This window comes from Budorcas taxicolor, chromosome 4 (assembly GCF_023091745.1).
Source record: "Budorcas taxicolor isolate Tak-1 chromosome 4, Takin1.1, whole genome shotgun sequence".
Classification (NCBI taxonomy): domain Eukaryota; kingdom Metazoa; phylum Chordata; class Mammalia; order Artiodactyla; family Bovidae; genus Budorcas; species Budorcas taxicolor.
Genome location: NC_068913.1, coordinates 32,941,006 through 32,960,278, shown reverse-complemented (window position 1 = coordinate 32,960,278; position 19,273 = coordinate 32,941,006). Strand labels below are relative to the sequence as shown.

General features: G+C 43.5%; 1 protein-coding gene across 1 annotated transcript in view; it reads left to right on the top strand.

Annotated features, from left to right (window-relative positions):
• The window catches only part of RAPGEF5 (Rap guanine nucleotide exchange factor 5), a 231,026-nt gene that overhangs the window by 142,039 nt on the left and 69,714 nt on the right, over positions 1-19,273 (top strand). The window contains exons 10-11 of the mRNA XM_052638738.1: positions 17,262-17,380; positions 17,852-17,940. Of these exons, the coding sequence (XP_052494698.1) occupies positions 17,262-17,380; positions 17,852-17,940 (208 nt within the window). The remainder of the gene's footprint in view (positions 1-17,261; positions 17,381-17,851; positions 17,941-19,273) is intronic.

The following is a 19,273-nucleotide window of genomic DNA, read 5'->3' as shown; positions in this document are numbered from 1 at the left end:
CCAAATTCTAACTAACCCTTAAAATCTGAAAGAAGAAAGTTTGGAACAAAGCAGAGAGCCAATTTTATTTGATTGTCTTTTAAGGAATATACTTAAATGTGAGATGCTTGTGGGCAGATGCCTCTCAAGACTTGCTGAGCTGTTAAATGCCATTTCCATTGTAAGTTAGCAATCGTGTCTGACCTGTATCCTAATTTTAAGTAGATCCCACTTCCATCTGAAGTTAGTAAATCTCAAATTCCTGTCTTTTGGTATTACTCATGATCTTGGCATATGGAGGAGATCTGCAGAGACCTGGGGCAAGTTTGCCACACCCTGGAAAAATCCTTCCAGAAGGAAGATCCAGGTGGCCCTAGGTAGAGTCAACATCTGTAGCTGCTGATCCCCCTGGGCCCTACCCTGTGTGCTTTGCCATTTTGGCATCTTGGCTCTAACTTCTGCTTTTAGGTACCACATCTTGCCATTCCAGAACCTTCGGAGAAGAGGGCAGTGAGAGTTTTGTTGGGCCCATTTTGACCCAAACCTAAGTTTTAAGATCACGTCACTCCAGAAGAAAAGTCAGGAATGCTGTCTTTTCCTTCCAAGTGGTAGAGGATGGCAGACTGTAGACTTCCCAGTCTGGGGGACCCTAGAAGGAAGAGTTGGGTAGCACAGGCCTACAGAAGCCCCAGAGGGAATTCAGTGTGTGCTCCTTAGCCAGATGCGATGACCCAGCAATTCTAGGGGATTCAGCCACTTACTTGACTGCCTCGAGGTCTTCAGACCGATGCTAGCATCTCTCATCAGTCAGATGCTTAGCTTCTCTACCATTAGCAGCTTATTTCAGATTCCCCTGTTTGAACTTGTAGGAATGATTAGCAAAAATCCTACTAGGTTGGAGACAGCCAGATAACTGTTTCGTTTGCTGCTACCAACAGTGGGCATTCAGCTGTGACACATAAAGTTCACTTTGTTGAGGGCCTAAATGATTTTTAATTTCAGTAGAACTTTCTCCTTTTCAAATATAGAGCAAATTTCTTAAATGCTTGGCCAACATTAATTTATTCTTGCCTATATTCATTGAGAAAAGCATTTGTTAAGCCCTAATGAACCAGGCATCACACAGGATAGAACAGAGACATAAGTGAGCAAGATTGGATTTGAGCCCCCAAGCTCATCACCGCTTATGAGGGAGGAGGATTGAAAACAAAGACAAGGGCGTTAAAGAAGGGTAATATGCAGACAGGGAGGCCTGGCGTGCTGCGATTCATGGGGTCGCAAAGAGTCGGACACGACTGAGTGACTGAACTGAACTGAACTGAACTGAATATGCAGACCGAAGAAAAGAAGGGGTGTACTTTGAATAAGGTGTCTGTTTCTAGAGAATTGTTTCTTCACCTTCTTGTGAGGCATTTGCTAAATTAAACATCATCTCTTTTACTTCCTGGCATTGTGACCAGGTAAGAACACACATCATAAATGGCAGACATCCTAAGTCTTATATCTAAGGAGAATTAGATATTGTTGGAAAATGGCATTGACCGTTTTCCTCTCTCCCCATTTTCTAGCTACAAAATATTTTTAAAATTAGTATATTGTATATTGTTCTTGACCTGTTTAATAATTGAATTTGTTTTTGAAAACAAGCTTTATTCTGGAGATTTATGGATGTTTAACAGTCAAGAACAAGGCATCAGGCAGCTTGCTAGAATTTATAGCACATTTCTTTCTGTTAGAGACTTTTTTGTTTACATTTGTTCTACTAACTGTAAAGTCATACACACATTTTTGCAGACAATTTAGAAATAATAGAAAGCTACAAGGAAGAAAAGAAAAATTTAGTGAGAACTAACCAGGATTTCTCCTCACCGTCTCCAGCATATTAGCACATGCGTTATGAGGCTTTCTTTATGTTTCTATAACAGACTTCACTTACCTACGCTTCCCATTTGGGGGCAAATAGGGTTTCAAATTTTTCCAGTTATAATAATCTGGGATGCACATGTCTAGCAAAATCTTTACCTAAGTTTATATTTCTTAAGGGTAAATTCCTAGCTGAGTCATTACTACTCACAGGTGTGAACTGCCTTAATCTTTTATGCTTTATGCTCGACTCTTCTTCATAAAGCTTGTTGCAGTTTTCATAAACATCAACACTCCATTAAAGTATTTGTTTTGTGACACCCTCACCCATATTGGAGCATCCCTGGTGGCTCAGAGGGTAAAGCATCTGCCTGCAGTGCGGGAGACCTGGTTCAATCCCTGCCTGGGTCGGGAAGATCCTCTGGAGAAGGAAATGGCAACCCACTCCAGTATTCTTACCTGGAAAATCCCATGAACGGAGGAGCCTGGTCAGCTACAGTCCACGGGGTTGCAAAGAGTCGGACATGACTGGGCGACTTCTCTTTGTTTCTTTCTTTCACCAATATTGATTGTTATGATTCTTAGAAGGAGAAGCTAAACTTTCTTGTCGGGTTGATAGGAAGGAAAAGTATTATCTTATTCAGATTTACATTTCTTTTCTAGTGAGGTTGAATACTTGCAGTTAATATCAATCCATCCATATTTCTTCTGTAATTAATCTGTTCACCTCCTTTGCCCATTTTTTCTATTGTGATTTTTCTCACTAATTTGAATAAGTACTTTATACATTAGGGACATAAATCTTTGCCGTATTTGTTACATGTAGTTTTTCCAGGCTTCTTCTTTTTTGTTTTTATGCACATATGAACCAAAGTATTGATTCATGTTTTTAACTTTAAAAATTGCCTTTAGAATTAGAAAGTTCTTCCCACTTCTGTAGCTAGATACTTAATTTTATTTTTTTTTCTATTCTAGAGTTACACTTCTTATTCAGGTCTTTAATATAGCTGGAATTTATTTTTATAATATAAAAGTAAGATTTCTCCATCAGCTATCACATGCAGATTTTTTCACCTTTTCAGATTTTTTTTTAATGGTTGCCAGCATTAAAAAAAAAAAAATCCATTGTATTCTTGAGAAATTGAAACTGTTAACAGACTTCCTCCAAATTAAATATACCAAATATAAACTTAGTGAGTAATATTACCTCTCTGAGCTTCAGCTTTCTCATCTATAAAAGTAGGAGATTAGAGGTGTAAGATTTCTTCTGGTTGTGAAATTCCTGTCTTAAATTGAAGATGACATCCCCCACCCCAGTTTAGCAGCATTCATACTTTTGAGTGTTAAATACTTTGGGGGAAAATGTTGCCATTTTAAAATGGATGCCAATCGATTACTCAGGAGGCCCTGACTAGCCATTTTTTACTCTGATTGACTATGCTTATCAATGCCAAAAATCGTTCTGTTCTTTTATGTTCTAAAAATACTCCTGTGGATAGAATTTCTGAAAAATCTTCTCTTTGTGAAATGCAGTTGGTATGGGACAGATGGTGATCTAGCATCCAGCTAGAAGTAGCTCTGCTACCAGGGTGTTGAAGCCACATTTCAAGCCATGTCATTAAATATTTGTAATTGTTTTCCTGAGTTTACAATGTCCTGAGGAGGATTGAGATATAAAACTCTCAGATAATGACAAACTAAAAAAAAACTTCTAGATCCTACTGTCTTGAACTTCTAGAAATAAGAAGAAATTAGTCTATTTATAGTAGCTCAGTTCATTAACCACTATCCACAACCTTGCTCCAAACCACTGTTTGTTTGTTGTTGTTGTTTTTAATGCAAATTTTTATCTCTCCCCTGTCTCTCAGAAAGAATATTTCTTCTCTGAGGATAAGCTCTATGTTTTATCTGAGCTTTTATCCCCAGCATCTAGCATGAGGCTTTCAATTGGTATTTGTGGACCTGATTTCTGTAGAGAAGGCAAATGTGAGTGATTTGAAATGTTTCTGAAGTTCAAGGACTCAAACCAAATCTGTGCAAATCCAAAGTTATGCCTGCTCCAGGATTCCAGTTCATTGGAGATTTAAAATTTTAAATTAAAGATTTTGTACCAGGGAGGATTAGCCTGGAAATGACAGGCAGAAAGGACAAGGAGGTTCCTCACCAATCTTCAGTTGGTAACTGCAGACATGTCTTTAGGAGAACACATACTTGGTAAAGGGTAGAAACAAATTTTCAAGCTTCAGTGAGTCCCAGTTCATGGAGCAAGGATCTTACCTGGGCAGGTTTGTATATTGAAGATTTCAATCCTGTTTGGTACACTAAGTGCACGTTAACATTCAGGAAAATAGATGATTTTTTGGGGTCTGTATTATCACTCAGGTAATTTCATTTCTTTTCAATCCATTTTTCTCTTTCTCCACACCCATCCTTCACTCCAGAAAAAGGGAGAAACACCTACTCCTGTGTAACCAAATTTCTTTCTTTCTTATTTTAACCTTGTCTTCCTTTTTTCTGCTAATTTTATCTTTCAAACAATTGTAGTAGTATTTCATTGCAGTTTAAATTCTCTTAACCTGTTTTAATGCCAACTTTTTCTATGACTGCACAATAAACCAAGAGTGACGCAGTCCTGCTTGTGAAATAAGGTTTCTGCGGTGGTTGTTGCTGAGACCTAGGTGTGTCTCTCTTAAAACACCAAGGAATGTGCAAAACATGGAAAAACAAGAGTGTTTACTTAAGATGCTTTGTATCCCCTTGCTCCCACGCCATGTGATCTTGCAGTTGCCACGGTAACTAGGAATTTTTCATTCCATAACTTGCATAAGGACTGAGGCTGACCTTTTTATTACTGCTCTGCCCTCTCTGAAGTTATACGTGCACTGACGTGCATACACACACACACGCGTGTGTTCACAGGCATACACTTGTAAAGTCACATTTATATACACACAGCAGACGTTTGGAAAGAGTTATAGAGTCCCTTGACTTGAAGCCTTCCCATTTTCTAAATGTATTTACTTTATACTATATTTATTTTTTATTTAGAACTTTTTCCAGCTTTACTGAGGTATAATTTACAAAAATTGTATATATTTAAGGTTATAAGGTAATGTTTTGATGTATGCATACATTGTAAGATTATCACAATCAAGCTAATTAACATATCTATACATCACGAGATTATGTTCAATTGTGTGTATATGTGTGTGTGGTGAGAACACTTAATATCTACTCAGCAAATTTCATGGATCCAGTGCTTTTTAAATTGAAAAATACTTTTCCTGGGTCTGGTCACAGTTAAGAGCTTGCTTTCTCAAATAATTTCCATTTATAAATTAGATCTTTACTTATTCAGGAGGCATTTCCAGACACAACTGCATTTCCTGCAAGAGGAATTTGGGAAGAGAAACCAGTGCCATAGGAACCAGTTGAGGGGGGTTATCAAGTGCTGCTGTAAAAATCCACACCATCCTCTTTTTACTTAGATTTTCAAAAGATTCTGTAAAACTGCTACTGTGAATTATTCAAACCCCAGGTGACAAGCATATCTGCAACTAGTAGAAATTTTGTCTGAGTCATAATTTACCATAGGTTTTCATCTCATCTTTAGGTTGCTTGGGATAAGTGTCAATACTGATATTTTCCCTTTAGAATAACTTTGCCTGTGTGTGTCACACACACAAAATGATATGAAAATTCTTAGGAACAAGAACGTATTTCTACAATTTATATTTGCCATTTCAGTAAAATTGCCTAGCAAACAAGATTTCAGATTTTTTAGTTGTTTTAAATCTCAGGCAACATATGTTTTGGATTTTGAGGGCCATCGAGATATACCAATAATGAGAAGTGGAAATTAGCACCGTTCCCAGCACTAAGTCATCTCAGTTTTTTGCAAAGTAAGAGTCTGTTGTGACCATATTGTGCAAACCCTTTCCAAGGATGCTGTGGATTGATGGAACTCGTATCCAAAGTATTGATAAATACAGTTTTTCTCCAGTGAACTCAGTCATGTTAGGAGATACTTAATGATCTAATTTAGAATTTGAAGGCATCCCCATTTCTTCTGAATTACCTTCTAATAGGCTTCTGTCAGATCATATATGCACAAGGCAGTACCCTCAGTTGCCCTTTGACCTAAACTTCTTAAAGCCAAAGGGTAAGTCTTAGTGACTTCCCAACCCAGCCAAGCCTTTGCACATTCCCATGGACTCAGTAACCAGGGTGAGTGTATGTAACTCATAAGTCTTAGCAGAATGAAATAGCCACCATATCTGGGACTACGAGGCTGCAGAAGTGATGGAGTACAGCAGCCTCACCCCACGACCGTGGCTGACATCACGCCTTGTTTGTGGCTGCAGGTGTTTTATCTTGTTTATGCTTCAGACATGCTGATGCTAAAGGATGGTGACTGCCCCCTTGCAAGTAATCAGCAGCCCCATCCCAAATGAGGGTCTCATTAGGCCTTAACTCACTCCTGAAATTTCTCCTTTCTACCCTAGCCTGCTCTCTCGACTATCTCTTTGTGCTGAACCTCCTCCTCCCGGCCTTTGCCGACCTTTCGGTCCTTGCCCTTGGGTCACTCTGATGTCTAGTATCTGTCTGCTCAGGCCGTTCATTCGTTTTACAGGCAGTGCTGTTCTGGATGGAGGAGCAACACAGAGAGCAAGACAGACCAAGTCCGTGTTCTCATGAAACAAATATCAGGGTAGAACTTGTCCTGTCATTTCTCCTTGCCCTTCTCCTCTCCTTCCCCACCCACAATCTGTTCAGTAACCAAGAACTAGTGTATTGGAACTAGAGGACTTGCTGAGAAAGATTTAATAAAATTTAAGATTTTATGTTAAAATAGAACAACAAAAAACACCTGTGTGATTTAATAACTCTCAAGGGTCACGTGAGGAGTGTCTTGTATGAAGCAAAGAAGAGGATCTGAATTGTAGTGAACTGATATCAGATCAGAAAGAGTGTTAGGAAAATAAAATGTGCAGGAATTAGACTGAAGTTGGCCCAGATCAGAGTCCTAGCCTTGCTCTAATTGTAGGGTTCTCAGAAAACTTACTTTACATGATAATAATTATTAGAGGAAATAAAATTCAATAAGTATGGTTCTTCTCTAGCAGCCAGAACTTTCTATCTTGTCACATTTACTGGTTTTCTCTGGGAATTTGACCACGTTCCATAACAACTTTGTGTTTGCTTTCACACTATGGAAGTCAGACTTGACCTAGATTTTCTAAGTCTGGGGATGATGAGCCCTATTAGTCCTATTTAGGCTTTAGTTTGAATTATTAATCATATTATTCTTAGGATTTTTTAAAAGAACTAATGATCATTAACTCAGATACTCTCTTTCTGCCAGGATGTGTTTGCTAGGCAAGAACCTTGGAATCTGGTAAATTTAAACCACTGCTCACCTTGACATACATCTGCTTACTTTATCTTTCCCTTAGCTGCTCTGTTAATCAGGTCTATCTTGCCAGCGATATCCTTTTTTTTTTTTTTTTCTGTAAGAAAATAGAATCATGAGATACATTGTCAGCAAATTCTGTGAAGGTTGTTCTTAGACAAAATTGTTTTTGGCCAGAGGATATATTTTTTTTTACAGATAAGTATTCCAGTTCTGCGGTACCCACATTTACAGTGCAAGAATAGATGCGGGCACTGATGGTTTGGTTTGCTCAGCTGTGTGTGAATTTCCATAGTGCAAGATGAGGAGAGATTCCCTAAACACTAAATCACATGCAGCTTTCCTCTGTAGGGAACCAGCACTTCGGGCTTCTGGGGAAAAAGTGAAGTCAAGACAACCGAATTTTGTAGGATCTGAGGATTTGGGGAAAATGTGAAGGTCATCATCTCCAGCTTTACTCACTGAAGAAGTACCTTCACTTGTCAATAATGTTGCTGCCAGACTCTGCTCCAGTTTGAAAAAGAGGTCGTTTTGTCTCTGTATTTCCTAAAATTGACCTTGAGTCTGCCTCCAACTCACGATCCATTAACGGAAGGTTACTTTTCTACATCACCAATAATCCTGTTCTACAAGGCAGCATAGCTCAGAAAGTGAAAATCTCCTGCAGTGGTTTCATTGTCTCCATCTTTTTTTCCTTAGACATTCCAACTACCCGAACACTACCTCAAAGGGCATGTTTCCCAGACCCTCTTGTAGCTCCTTGGAGCAGAGTCCCATGTGCTTTGATCAGCAGACTCCTCTGCCCACAGACTCCTCACAGCCCTGTTTTGTTTTGTTAGAGATAAGATTCACATAGCATAAAAGTAACCATTTTAAAGTGTACAGTTCCATGTCTGCCCAGTGCTTGAGCCCGTCAGGCCCAAGGCAGCTTATGCGCTGGAAGCCCTGCCAACCTTAGTCTTCAGGTCTTTTGGTGCCCAAGTTCTGTGGGCATCAGATTGAACCGATCCCTGCCATGTTTAACTCTGTTCTTGCCAGCACTTCATTTCCCCCCTGCTGGGTCTTGAACTTTGCTCTTGCTGAGCTGGTGTAGTTGTAGCCCTGAGACCACGTTCAGTCCTTGTCAACCCTCTTCTCCTCTTGGAACTCAGGATGATGTAGACACCTCTGTTGCCTTACACACTGAGCAGATTGGCTTGCTTTGGTTGCCAGCACCAGGGTAAACTAGTCCCTGCCATAGCTGTAGTCTCTAACACGTATTGGTGACCATCTTCCAGGGATGTGTGTGGTCCTGGTTAAGAGCTCAGTTGTTGGGTCTTCCTGGGCTCAATCTCAGCTTTAGCACACACACCCTAACCCTGGGATCTTGCCTGGCCAAGTTACTTTGTCAAAATGAGAGATTTTACAGTATTTACCCCGTGTGGGCTGTGCTGTGCTTAGTCGCTTGGTCATGTCTGACTCTTTGCAACCACATGGACTGTAGCCCACCAGTCTCCTTTGTCCATGGGGATTCTCCAGGCAAAAATACTGGAGTGGGTTGCCATACCTTCCTCCAGGGGATCTTCCCAACCCAGGGATCAAACCTAGGTCTCCCGCATTGCAGGCGAATTCTTTACCATCTGAGCCACCAGGGAAGCCAGAATTGTTTTAATGGTTGGGTAAGAAGGTGGCTCAGACGGTAAAGAATCTGCCTGCAATGCGGGAGACCTGGGTTCAATCTCTGGGTTGGGAAGATCCCCTAGAAAAGGAAATGGCAACCCACTCCAGTATTCTTGCCTGGAGAATTCCATGGACAGAGGAGCCTGGTGGGCTACAGTCCATGGGATCACAAAGAGTTGGACATGACTGAGCAACTAACAGATAAGATAATGGAAGCTCATCTCCTAGCTTTGCTGGTATATGATGAGCCCTCAATAAATGTCATCGATTTATCTGCCTGGTCTTGACTTGATCCCTCCCATACGGCACTGCTGTCTCCTCAGTTCTCCAACTGTAACTTCTACCACTGTGAGATAAAAATTGTGTTAGCTTTCTTTAATGGTCTGGTAACTAATGATTACATGATGCTTTCTACTTCACCATGTGTACTTCCCATGTATCCTCTTAAATTGGAGAAGGAAATGGCAACCCACTCCAGTGTTCTTGCCTGGAGAATCCCATGGGCAGAGGACCCTGGCAGGCAACAGTCCATGGGCTCACAAGAGTCAGACATGACTTACCAACTAAACCAACCGATCAACCATCCTCTTAAGTACGGGCCAACTCTGGGGGCTGCCTTAGTGATTTTCACATTAATGACTCTCAGAGCAAGATCCAGAATTAGAGCAAGTTGTTGTGATCTCATAACTTCTTGCCTGTCTATATCACTGTGCAGTGTGACGAGCACGCACCTCTTCTTTTCAGGTCACCCGTATCTGCTTGAGTGTCCCAGACTTCCAGCTGCTGATGGAGATGCAGAAGAGGGCGGGCCAGTGTCATCCACTGCCCGAGTAGTCGGGTGACCCTCCCTTAGGAAGAGCACCTCTCAGCAGACTGTCCACTCTGTTAGCACCATCAGAAGCCACTACTTGAGATGTAGCCTGTGAGACTTATGCTGTCCTTCTGTAAACCTCCACTCAAAATTGCGCTTTTATCCTTTCCTCTTCCTATTCAGTCACTGATTCATTTGACTAATGTTCGAATATCTATGAAGTGCTAAGACCTGTTTGTTGGGAGTTCGGTGTTGAAGACGATATAGTGCCTGCCCACACATGAACTTATGCTTTAGAAGGGAGACAAAAAAGGTCATCAGTGTGTGCTTTTTGAAATACTGAGTCTGAAGGATTCACGTGTCACCGTGGGGTCTCAGAGAGGGCCCGCCACATCAGACTGGAGGTAGAGGGGGCAGAAAACCTGGAGGATATGATTCTTGAAGTGCACATTGTAAGGTGAATGAAAGTCCGACCAAGAAAGGTGGGGAATGAAGGGAGTCATAATAAGCTATTGACTCTCAATGCATCGCAGTCCTTTCAGGCTGTAATAAAACACCACAAACCGGGTGGCTTATCAACAGGAGAAATTTATTTCTCACAGTTCTGGAGGCTGAGAAATCCAAGATCAGGGCACCAGCAGATTCAATGTATGATGAGAGCCCACTGTCTGGTTCATAGACAGCTCTCATTTTGCTCTGTCCTCACAGGGCAGCAAAGGGTCAAGGGATCTCTCAGGGGCCTCTTTTATAAGGGTGCTTATCCCATTCAAGAGGTCTCCACCCTCAGGACCTAATCACCTAAAAGCTCTGCCTCCAGACACCATCATGCTGGGGATTAGGTTTCAACATAGAATTTTTGGAGAGAGGACTCTTTGGTCCATAGCAGGTGCCTTCCTATGAATAAATTAGCATCGTCAGCTACTGTGTTCACAGACTTGAGGGAAAACAGCGTTGCATCGTATACTACTCGTGTGACTTCTTGAATGCCATGGCGTCAAGCTAGATGGTTCTGTGCACCCTTCATAGGACAGTCTCTGGGCTGCCTGCTTTACACGGGTCTGATGATGGAGCCAGCCTGGGTCACGGGGTGGGGGGTGTTGAGGACCCTGCCTGGGGCCGGAGGGGAGCTGAGAGGGTGCAAAATCCACATCTTCCCCAGGTGGGCCCCCAGGGTGACCTGTTCCTACCCACACCGTACTGTCCTTGTGCCCTAGACTGGGGGACAGTACCGTGTAGTGCAGGCCTTCCCAGGGTTGCGTTAGTTACGGGGTCTCTTATATGTCTGTTGCATGGGAGCTGAGTCTACTAGAATTTTGACAGATGGAACAAATATAACACTCAAGTTCAAAGCATAGTTATCTCATGTGATGAGTGTTATAATAGAAGGGCGACTGAGGAGAGAGAGTCAAGGCAGCCTCGGAGGAAAGTGACTGTTGAGATTGAATCTGTGTTTTAAAGGTAATCCACGTGCTCGCTGTCTCCCTTGCTCATGAACTTGCAAGCTCAGTAAACCATTATGAAGTTAATGTCATTTGCCAGACCTTGAGCTGTGTATTAGGAGGAGAAATATAAGTCACAGTCCCTGCCCTCAAGATGTCATCATTTCACGGAGACCACAGAAAGAGCCGATAATCAGAGGTCAGTGTGATGGAGGTCATGACAGAGTTCTTTGAGCATCTCATCTGGACAGACAGTATTACTGGCAGGAGATTTGTCAAAGAAGCTTCCTTAGATGTGATAATACGAGTTTCATTGCATGGAATGATTTGTATCTTTTGGGGTTCATAGACTCCAGTGAGACCTAGAATTCTGGACTCTGTCTGGAAAACTGTGCCTACACATAAAAAATCTTGTATACTTTCAGAGGGTTCTCTGAGTCCCTGAAACCCATCCATGAACCCCCAGATAAATTTATGCTCACAGAGTAGCAGGGACACGATGCCATGGAGAGTATCAGTGGCTGCTTTCTGGGAGCGCTTGGGAGAAGAACATTTCCCATCAGAGATAATAGAAAATCAACCAAGTATTTGTGACAGTTTCAGCAGGCCTGAGAAATCCCTTAGTAATCACTTTTTCTTGCTAGTGCCAGTGATAAGTGAAAATATAAATGCAGTCAGAGATTTGGTTTGGGACTGCCTAGACCGGCTAAACTGTGAACATCAGTTCTTGACTTTATATTTTTATTACCCTCTATGTATTTCATCTTAAAAATAAATGTCTTTCATGTGAATAAATGAAAGAAGAAGAGTTGGATTTGTAAGTATAAACGATCTTGGTCTTGGAATTTAATCTAAAGTAAGTCAAAGATACGGGTTCTGTCATTCATTGAGAATTCACAGGCAGGAGAGCAGTGTAGCCATAAAAAGAAAAGAAATCATAGCTCGTTGCCCAAAGAATGGAACAAAGATGAGGAGCAGGGAAGATCTGAAAACCTTCCATTGTTTTTGTATCCCTCATGGACTCTGTTGAGAAGGTCATGTGAGTCTGTGATCACACAGCTTTCCCTCCGTGCTCACCCCCCTCCCACTTTCAGCTGAGGATACCTGTTTATTTTTGCACTTCCTCTCCTGCCCCACCTACCCGCTCATCCCAGACTGCATCCCAGACTACATCCCAAGGGCAAAGCTGTGAAGAATCTTTGTGGCCCAGTCCTTGGATTTCATTGTTCTTCCCAACATCCCTTCAAGAGAGTAGGGCAAAGAACTAGTTTCTGCGAGCCTGAGAGCTAAAGTGTGTATCAGGGAGAGGAGAGGATTCTTGCTGAGCATCACGGGCCAAAGCAGGGGACGGGGTGGGAATACACCTCCTGGGAATACACCCTGCTCCCCACTGCACCCTCCTCTTCAGTGTTGCACCTGCAGAGCCCTTTCTCTCCTGAGGCCTGTGCCTCTTGTTCAGGTCTTCTTCCTAGCCCACCCATCTTCTGAGCCCTGTTGCCTGTAATCACTTTTGGGAACATTCCTGGGTGTGACTCTCATCCCGCTGGCAAGGAAATAAATGCATTTTATTCTTAACTCCAATAGTGATCACCTCCACTCTGCACCGTGCTAATGGCAGGGCAGCATCTGAATGACCCTCGTCCATGGTCAGTACCCTCTGGCCAGAGACCCCTGGGAACTCAGTGGTAGCTGAGCAAGTTGGGTTTGCTGCTTGGCTTGGGGATGGAGCACTTGTCCTGTGGGGAGCTGTGCAACAGCTCAGTGCAAGAAGGTGTTAGAAGGATTCACAGGACTTGGGTTTGTGTTTGGTGACTCTGGGGAGGATTTAAAGTAGCGGGACCTTGTTTTTGATCAAGCAGCTGGGTAACTGTGAGATATCTTAAATCTTATCTCTAGGAGGAGTAGCAGCAAAGCTAAGGCTGTCACTGGGAAAGAAGCAGCCATCACTAGTTAGCTGGGCTTCCTGCTACTTTCTGCTGTGGCCAACATTTATGCTGTATCTTGTTCAGAGAGGCCATGTTTTTGTCTTGTCCCACCACAGCACAGAGTGACCTTCTCTAGTGTTGACTTTTTGCAGAATCTTTGACATTTAACAGGAGAACGCGGGGCTGGGCCCGAGTGCCAGGCCGGCTCCGGGTGTCTGGGCTGCTTCTCCTCCTTCCCGTCCTCACTGCTCTGAATTGCCCTGCTTCAGAGATCAGCCTCCTTGATCAGAGCCTCCACCTGCTCGCCTGCCTACCTGTCCCGTTCACTCCTGTGAAGACTTGTCCTCAGCCCCTCCACGCTGCCCTGGCTTATCAGCTGTTCTTCCACTCACCAGACAGACGCCATGTGGTGATGAGCTGTGTGCGTGTGTGCTGACGCGGCCCTGAGCTCCTCTCCCGCCTCCTGTCTCCATTGCTGATCACTTCCCTGGTGGGGGCCGGGGGAGGGGGTCATCGTTCACTGTTCCGCTCTCAGGTTTCTGAACACCATGGCAGGAAGGCCTAAAACCATACACATGTGTTTTCTGCCCTCAGCAGCACAAAGCTGTCTGGCAATTGCTTTTTCCTTAACTAATTTATTCCCTGGTGCACCCCCTAAAGCCATTTTTCCAACAGTTTTCTCTTTGGGCCACCAGTGAATCCCCTCCTCCCAGAAGAGGGTCTCAACTCACACTCTGCAAAGATGATGGAAACCACCTCATCTGTTCTACCTCAGCTTTCTTCTTTTCCCTGCTTTTTTTTTTCCCCTAAACCTCCATTGTCTTCCTTGCCCTGATACTCTCTCTGAAAGGAGGAACTCTTGGTCCTGTGGTAGCCTCACCCCTCCACACCTGTTCCTGACCTGTCTCGCCTCTTCTCCATCACCCCTCACCACCACCCGCCCCCCCAACCACTTCCCCAGCCAGGCAGCCTCTTCAGCCAGACTCCTTCCCTTCCTAGTGAAATTCTGAGGTGGTCTTCCGCGTCTGTGCACTTCCTCCACATCCACTCACACCTCAACACTCCCCTTCCCTAGACTTAACCATGGTCTTGTCATCACTTTCTCGTAGACTCTTCATCTTCGTAAACTTGACAACATCAGATAAGCTTTTCATAGCCCTCTGCCTACTCCTGGCTCGTCTTGGTTTCACTCCTTCATCAGCTCTTTAGTAGGTTTCCTCGTGACTCTGATCCCCTCTTTTCCTCTCTGCTTCCTATGTTTTCTCTTCCTTTATCCATCTTCATAATCCCCTTTCTCTCCTCTTCCCTTTAACAGTCTCACCCACTCCCTAACTGGAATAATTCACAGATTTGTCTCTGTCCTTGGCCTTCGCACAGAGGCCTCGTTCTTTATTTCTAACTGCTTGCTGAACGTCTACAGCATGATGTATGGTCAGTCCTGAAACATCAGTTGTCTGAAACCAGATCCATCAGTCTCAGCAGAACCAGTTTTTTGCCCCATTTAATGGCACTTCCATTCTCTGTCACCCACGGATCTGGGATTCAGTCTGTCATCTCTGACAATCAAATCCCATGGGTTCTACCTTTGCTTTTGTCTCTTGCATGTGGCCCCATCTTAGGGAGCTCACCACATTAGACTTGCATTATAGAGCTATTACCTTGTCATCTAAGGGCAGGGCACCCGTCTTACTCACCTTTGCTTGCCCCTTAGTGGCTGGCACAACACCTTCCCCACAGGAAACCCGCCCCCCCTCCACTGTCTGTTGAAGGCTTGTCTATAAGTTAAGCATTTTAATGCTTTACTTGCATTTCACAAACTATTTGTCATTGAACGCATTTCTTGTCATTAGTTTACTGAATACCTTTACTCTTAGCTGAGCAAGCACCAGAATGAAGCTTCATGACCAGAGCCTCAACTCTGGTACTTCTGCTCTTTTTCAGGAACAGCAGTTTGGCATGGGTTGGACGTGAGGCATTAATTTCACCTTCCTTCTTGAGAACAGATATAATACGTAGGGTTATTATGTTTTCAAGGCAATTTTAGATAACTTCTATCTCCCTTTATACATTGATTTTTCTGCTTTTTCACTTCTTTATTTTTTAACAGGTTTTCAAAATGGAAACTACCACTGTGACATAAGATGCTATTGATAGTACATCAATATGGTTCAGCTAGTCCCCTGCCCAGCAGAGTGTAGCTGCTCCGTACACAGCCCTGTAATACATATTAGTTACACAGACATTAGAGAAGCCCTTCCCATCCATATGTATGCACATGGCCTGCGGAAGTTAATAATGCCATATATCACATGCACGTAGAATATAAAATGTACTTCAAAATGACAGCAGGCTCATATAAAACGAATATTGGCTTACGACAAGAGGAAAGCCAGAGGAAGCTTTTTGTCCTTTCAGACCTGCTCTTTACTGAATTATCTGCTTCCGTGTCTCAGTATCCCAGACTCCATTTTGCCACCCCCAACCTTTTTTTTGGTCAATATTATGCTCATCTTTCCAGCCACCTTATTTCACTTCAGCCACATGGATAACAAAAGAACCTCCTTGGAGAAATGAAAGATAGCAATTACACATTGGTATTCATGTTACAGGAGTCACTGCCATCCTCGGGGACTTTAACAATGAATATCCAGCATTAATTGCCACAGTAACTGCGTGTCTGACCTTGCTGAAATGTAATACATAAGTTTTACATAGTAAAATTATTTGCTACTAAGAGATTAAAAAGGCATGATCATAAAGTTATATTGCTGTTTGGAATGACTAGTAGTTTTTATTTTTAAGAAGATCTTGGAGGACTCGAATGAGTAGGTTGCTACATTTTCTTAGAAATGAGAGTTGAAATCTTAGTATTCCCACTGACTTGGTTGGCAATTACGACAAGAATAGTGCCTTCCTATTCTTATGGAAGGTGAATAAAATACATTGGCATCTCCAGTTAATCAGTGGAAAAGTGATTAATAAGGCATGGAGACATAGTACTTTTTATCTGCTTGGGGGAAAATGTTCTTTTTATGTGTTTATACCTAATTTATGTAGGTTTTCTGCCAGGAGCAGGAACAGAGCAACATGCCAGGAAACCTAGGACCTGTTTCCCTTTGTAAGGAAGTAGCACCATTTTTAAGGTGTTGCTTGTTGGCTCTCAGCTTCTTGCTTCAATCTTTGGCTCTCTCCTCGGAGATACAGAAGTTAAATTTTCTCATGTGTGTCTCTCCCCCACCCCTTGCCCCGCTCCCCCACCACAATTTCCTCTGGCTGGATGTTGCCAATCAGAATTTCACACTCCACACTCTGAAAGTGTTCATCACTCGGGGCGGCTCCACACTGCTGGGGCGGCTCCATACTGCTGGGTCAGCAGTGAGCCTGACTCCAACAGAGCCTCGTCAGCGGGCCACGCTGGGCTCTGGCTGTGGAAGCTGTGTGTGCAGAAATGAGTGATTGTTTGGCCTTCTGTCCGCGTTAAAAGTGATCGAGGTGAAGAAAGTCAGTGCACTCACCCATGACACCCGAGTTCTAGTTAGAATGAGATTCTAACTAGAGGATCCATTTATTGCTCGTATCCTGGCAAAACAAGTACGTGATAAATGTGAAGACCATCTCAAATTTGCATGGGCAGGGGGATGAACTGAATAATAGAATGAGTAGTTTTTTGCCCACCTTTTAAAGTAAGACTGATGTAAATGACAGTATATAGCCATTGCATCTACTTAATATGGCTTGCTCGTTGTTTCAGTGTTTTGTCTGGTTTTCCAATTTTAATATAGTGACTGTTTAGGAAGCAGTAACCAGGTAAAAGAATAGTACACATGGAATTAGTGTTTTGTGTTTCTGAGACTTTGAACTTTGGATTTCTTTATTCAGATCATTCAAGTAGTTTTAAAAATGAACTCTGACTCCCATCCTCACTGTGTTTTTTTCCGTTTCCTTTAAAGTATGCATGTCTTTCTAATGGTTTATGTGTCCATAGAACTTGATCCTGCACCCATTACCATTAGACGGAGATTCTTGACCAGATTCCTAATTTGTTCTGAATCTACAAAGAAATTAGGTGGGAAAGCAACTTGAGAGATTGCAGCTTTTGTTAGCTTTTTTTGCCTTTTAATCTTCTCTCCCTTTTTCCTTCTTCCATCCATCACTCTTGTCGGCAATTAAAGCAGGATGATGAAGTGTCGACGGTTGAGGTGAAGGAGCAGGACCAGAATGTCCTGGTGCTGAAGAAAGTGCAGAGCTGCGGCCCAGCCCCCCAGGCGGGGAGCGCCGAGAGCGATTGGAGGTGAGAGTTTTCACCGGAGCCCCTCGCTTCTGTTTCCTTTCCCTGCCTGCCTCCCTTTCTCCCGCTCCATCTCACTCGCTCTCTCTGCCTCCTCTTCCCTCCCTCCCTCCCTTTTTTTCTCCGCCTCTCTCGAGCGAGCTAGCTAGCGTTCTAGCTGACTGCAGAGCTCCTAGCAGCCAGATGGACTCGGTTCCCAGCGAAAGGACAGAGGTGGCAAGATCTCTGAGCGTCTAGGGGATGCCTTTGTTAGTGGTCGTGCACAATGGGCAGCTCCCGGCTGAGGGTCTTTGACCCTCACTTAGAAAGAAAGGATCCCGCCGCTGCCGCACTGGCAGACCGAGAGCTGCCCCTGCCCACCTTTGATGTGCCTTATTTCAAATACATTGACGAGGAGGATGAGGACGAGGAGTGGAGCAGCCGCTCACAGTCCTCCACTGAGGAGGACTCGGTGGACTCTCTGCTCTCTGACAGATACGTGGTCGTGTCCGGGACCCCGGAGAAGATCTTGGAGCACCTTTTGAATGACTTGCACCTGGAAGAAGTCCAGGACAAAGAAACAGGTAAGGCACGGGAGTGTCTCCCGCTTCTTCCAGACTCACGGCTGCATCGCCGGTTATCAGTTTCCCAAGGGGCAAGGCTCCCTCCCTCGCCAAAGCAGAAAAGCGGGGTGGGTGGGGGGGCTGGGGGGGGCGCGGCTGAGCCTGCAGACCTTCGTGCGTGCGCCTCCCCCTTAGCCTCCTGCCTCCCCCTTAGCCTCCTGCCGTTTTGTTTAAATCCAGTAAATGGACGCATGGAGATCCCAGCAGCCGCCTGGTAAGTGGCTGTACAAAGAAAATGATAGGAAGGCACGTATTCTTGTTTTCCTGGCAATTTTTTTTTACCAAATCTCACCTAAAGGCAGTTGACAAGAGGCCATCATCCAGTAGCCAGTGTTCAGTGGGAAGGATTACCAGGGAGATGGGGGTTACCAGCAAGCATTTACCTAGCCCGTTGGAAGCACTGAGCTGGCAGGAGGAGCCTCCCTGCCAAAATGTCAACAATTAATGCAACTATTCAGCAACTAGAAGCTTAGCGGCAACTTCTGCATTTTTCCAAGTGTTTCACAAACTGCTCAGAGCAAGCCCTACTGTGCAGAATATGAGACTCATAGCTTCTCAGACTAGAAATGATAATTCACTGAAGTCTTCTTGGTCAGGTTCCTTGTCCTTCTACTTAATCCGCAGGCAAAATACCTGCTTAGCTTTTTCACCCTTGCACTTCTGGAAATGCTCTCCCTGCGTGATCTACCTAAACTTCCTTCATCACACAGGGCAGTGCTAGATTCTTTTAACCAGGGTTGTAATTTGTTTCAGCCTGGAGCAGTTATCCCAATGAATAGGCCTCTGACTTTAGCCTGAATTCTGTGACTTGATCCCCTGACTAAAATGTACTTTTTGCTGCCACCATAGCGCCTGTCATGACCACAGTTTCCAATACATGGGCTGCATCAATAAAAGGCACTTGGCAGTTGTGTTGGTACAATACTTTGTACTGATAACTCCTCAAGTTTTTCTCATGCAAGAAGGATTTTGAGAGGATAGCTCAGGTGAGAACAAGGATTTCCTTGGGTCCTAGCAGTTTTGTCTGAACTTAACTGATCTGTGCTGCATTATGAAGGACATTAAGAGGAACAAAGATATGTGAAATATGCAATCGAGTTTTTAAAAAGGCAAAATGACTCCATCACGCATCCTACCGATAGTGTTATTGTTTGATCTCACAATTCAAATAAAAACTTTACTTTGCCTTATGTATGTTTGGGGAAAAAAATAGCGGTAGTCATTTATACACAGACAGGCGAAAAGAAAAATGTATTCTTGTGGCATTTGCTGGGTGGTTTTTGCTTGTCTGCCT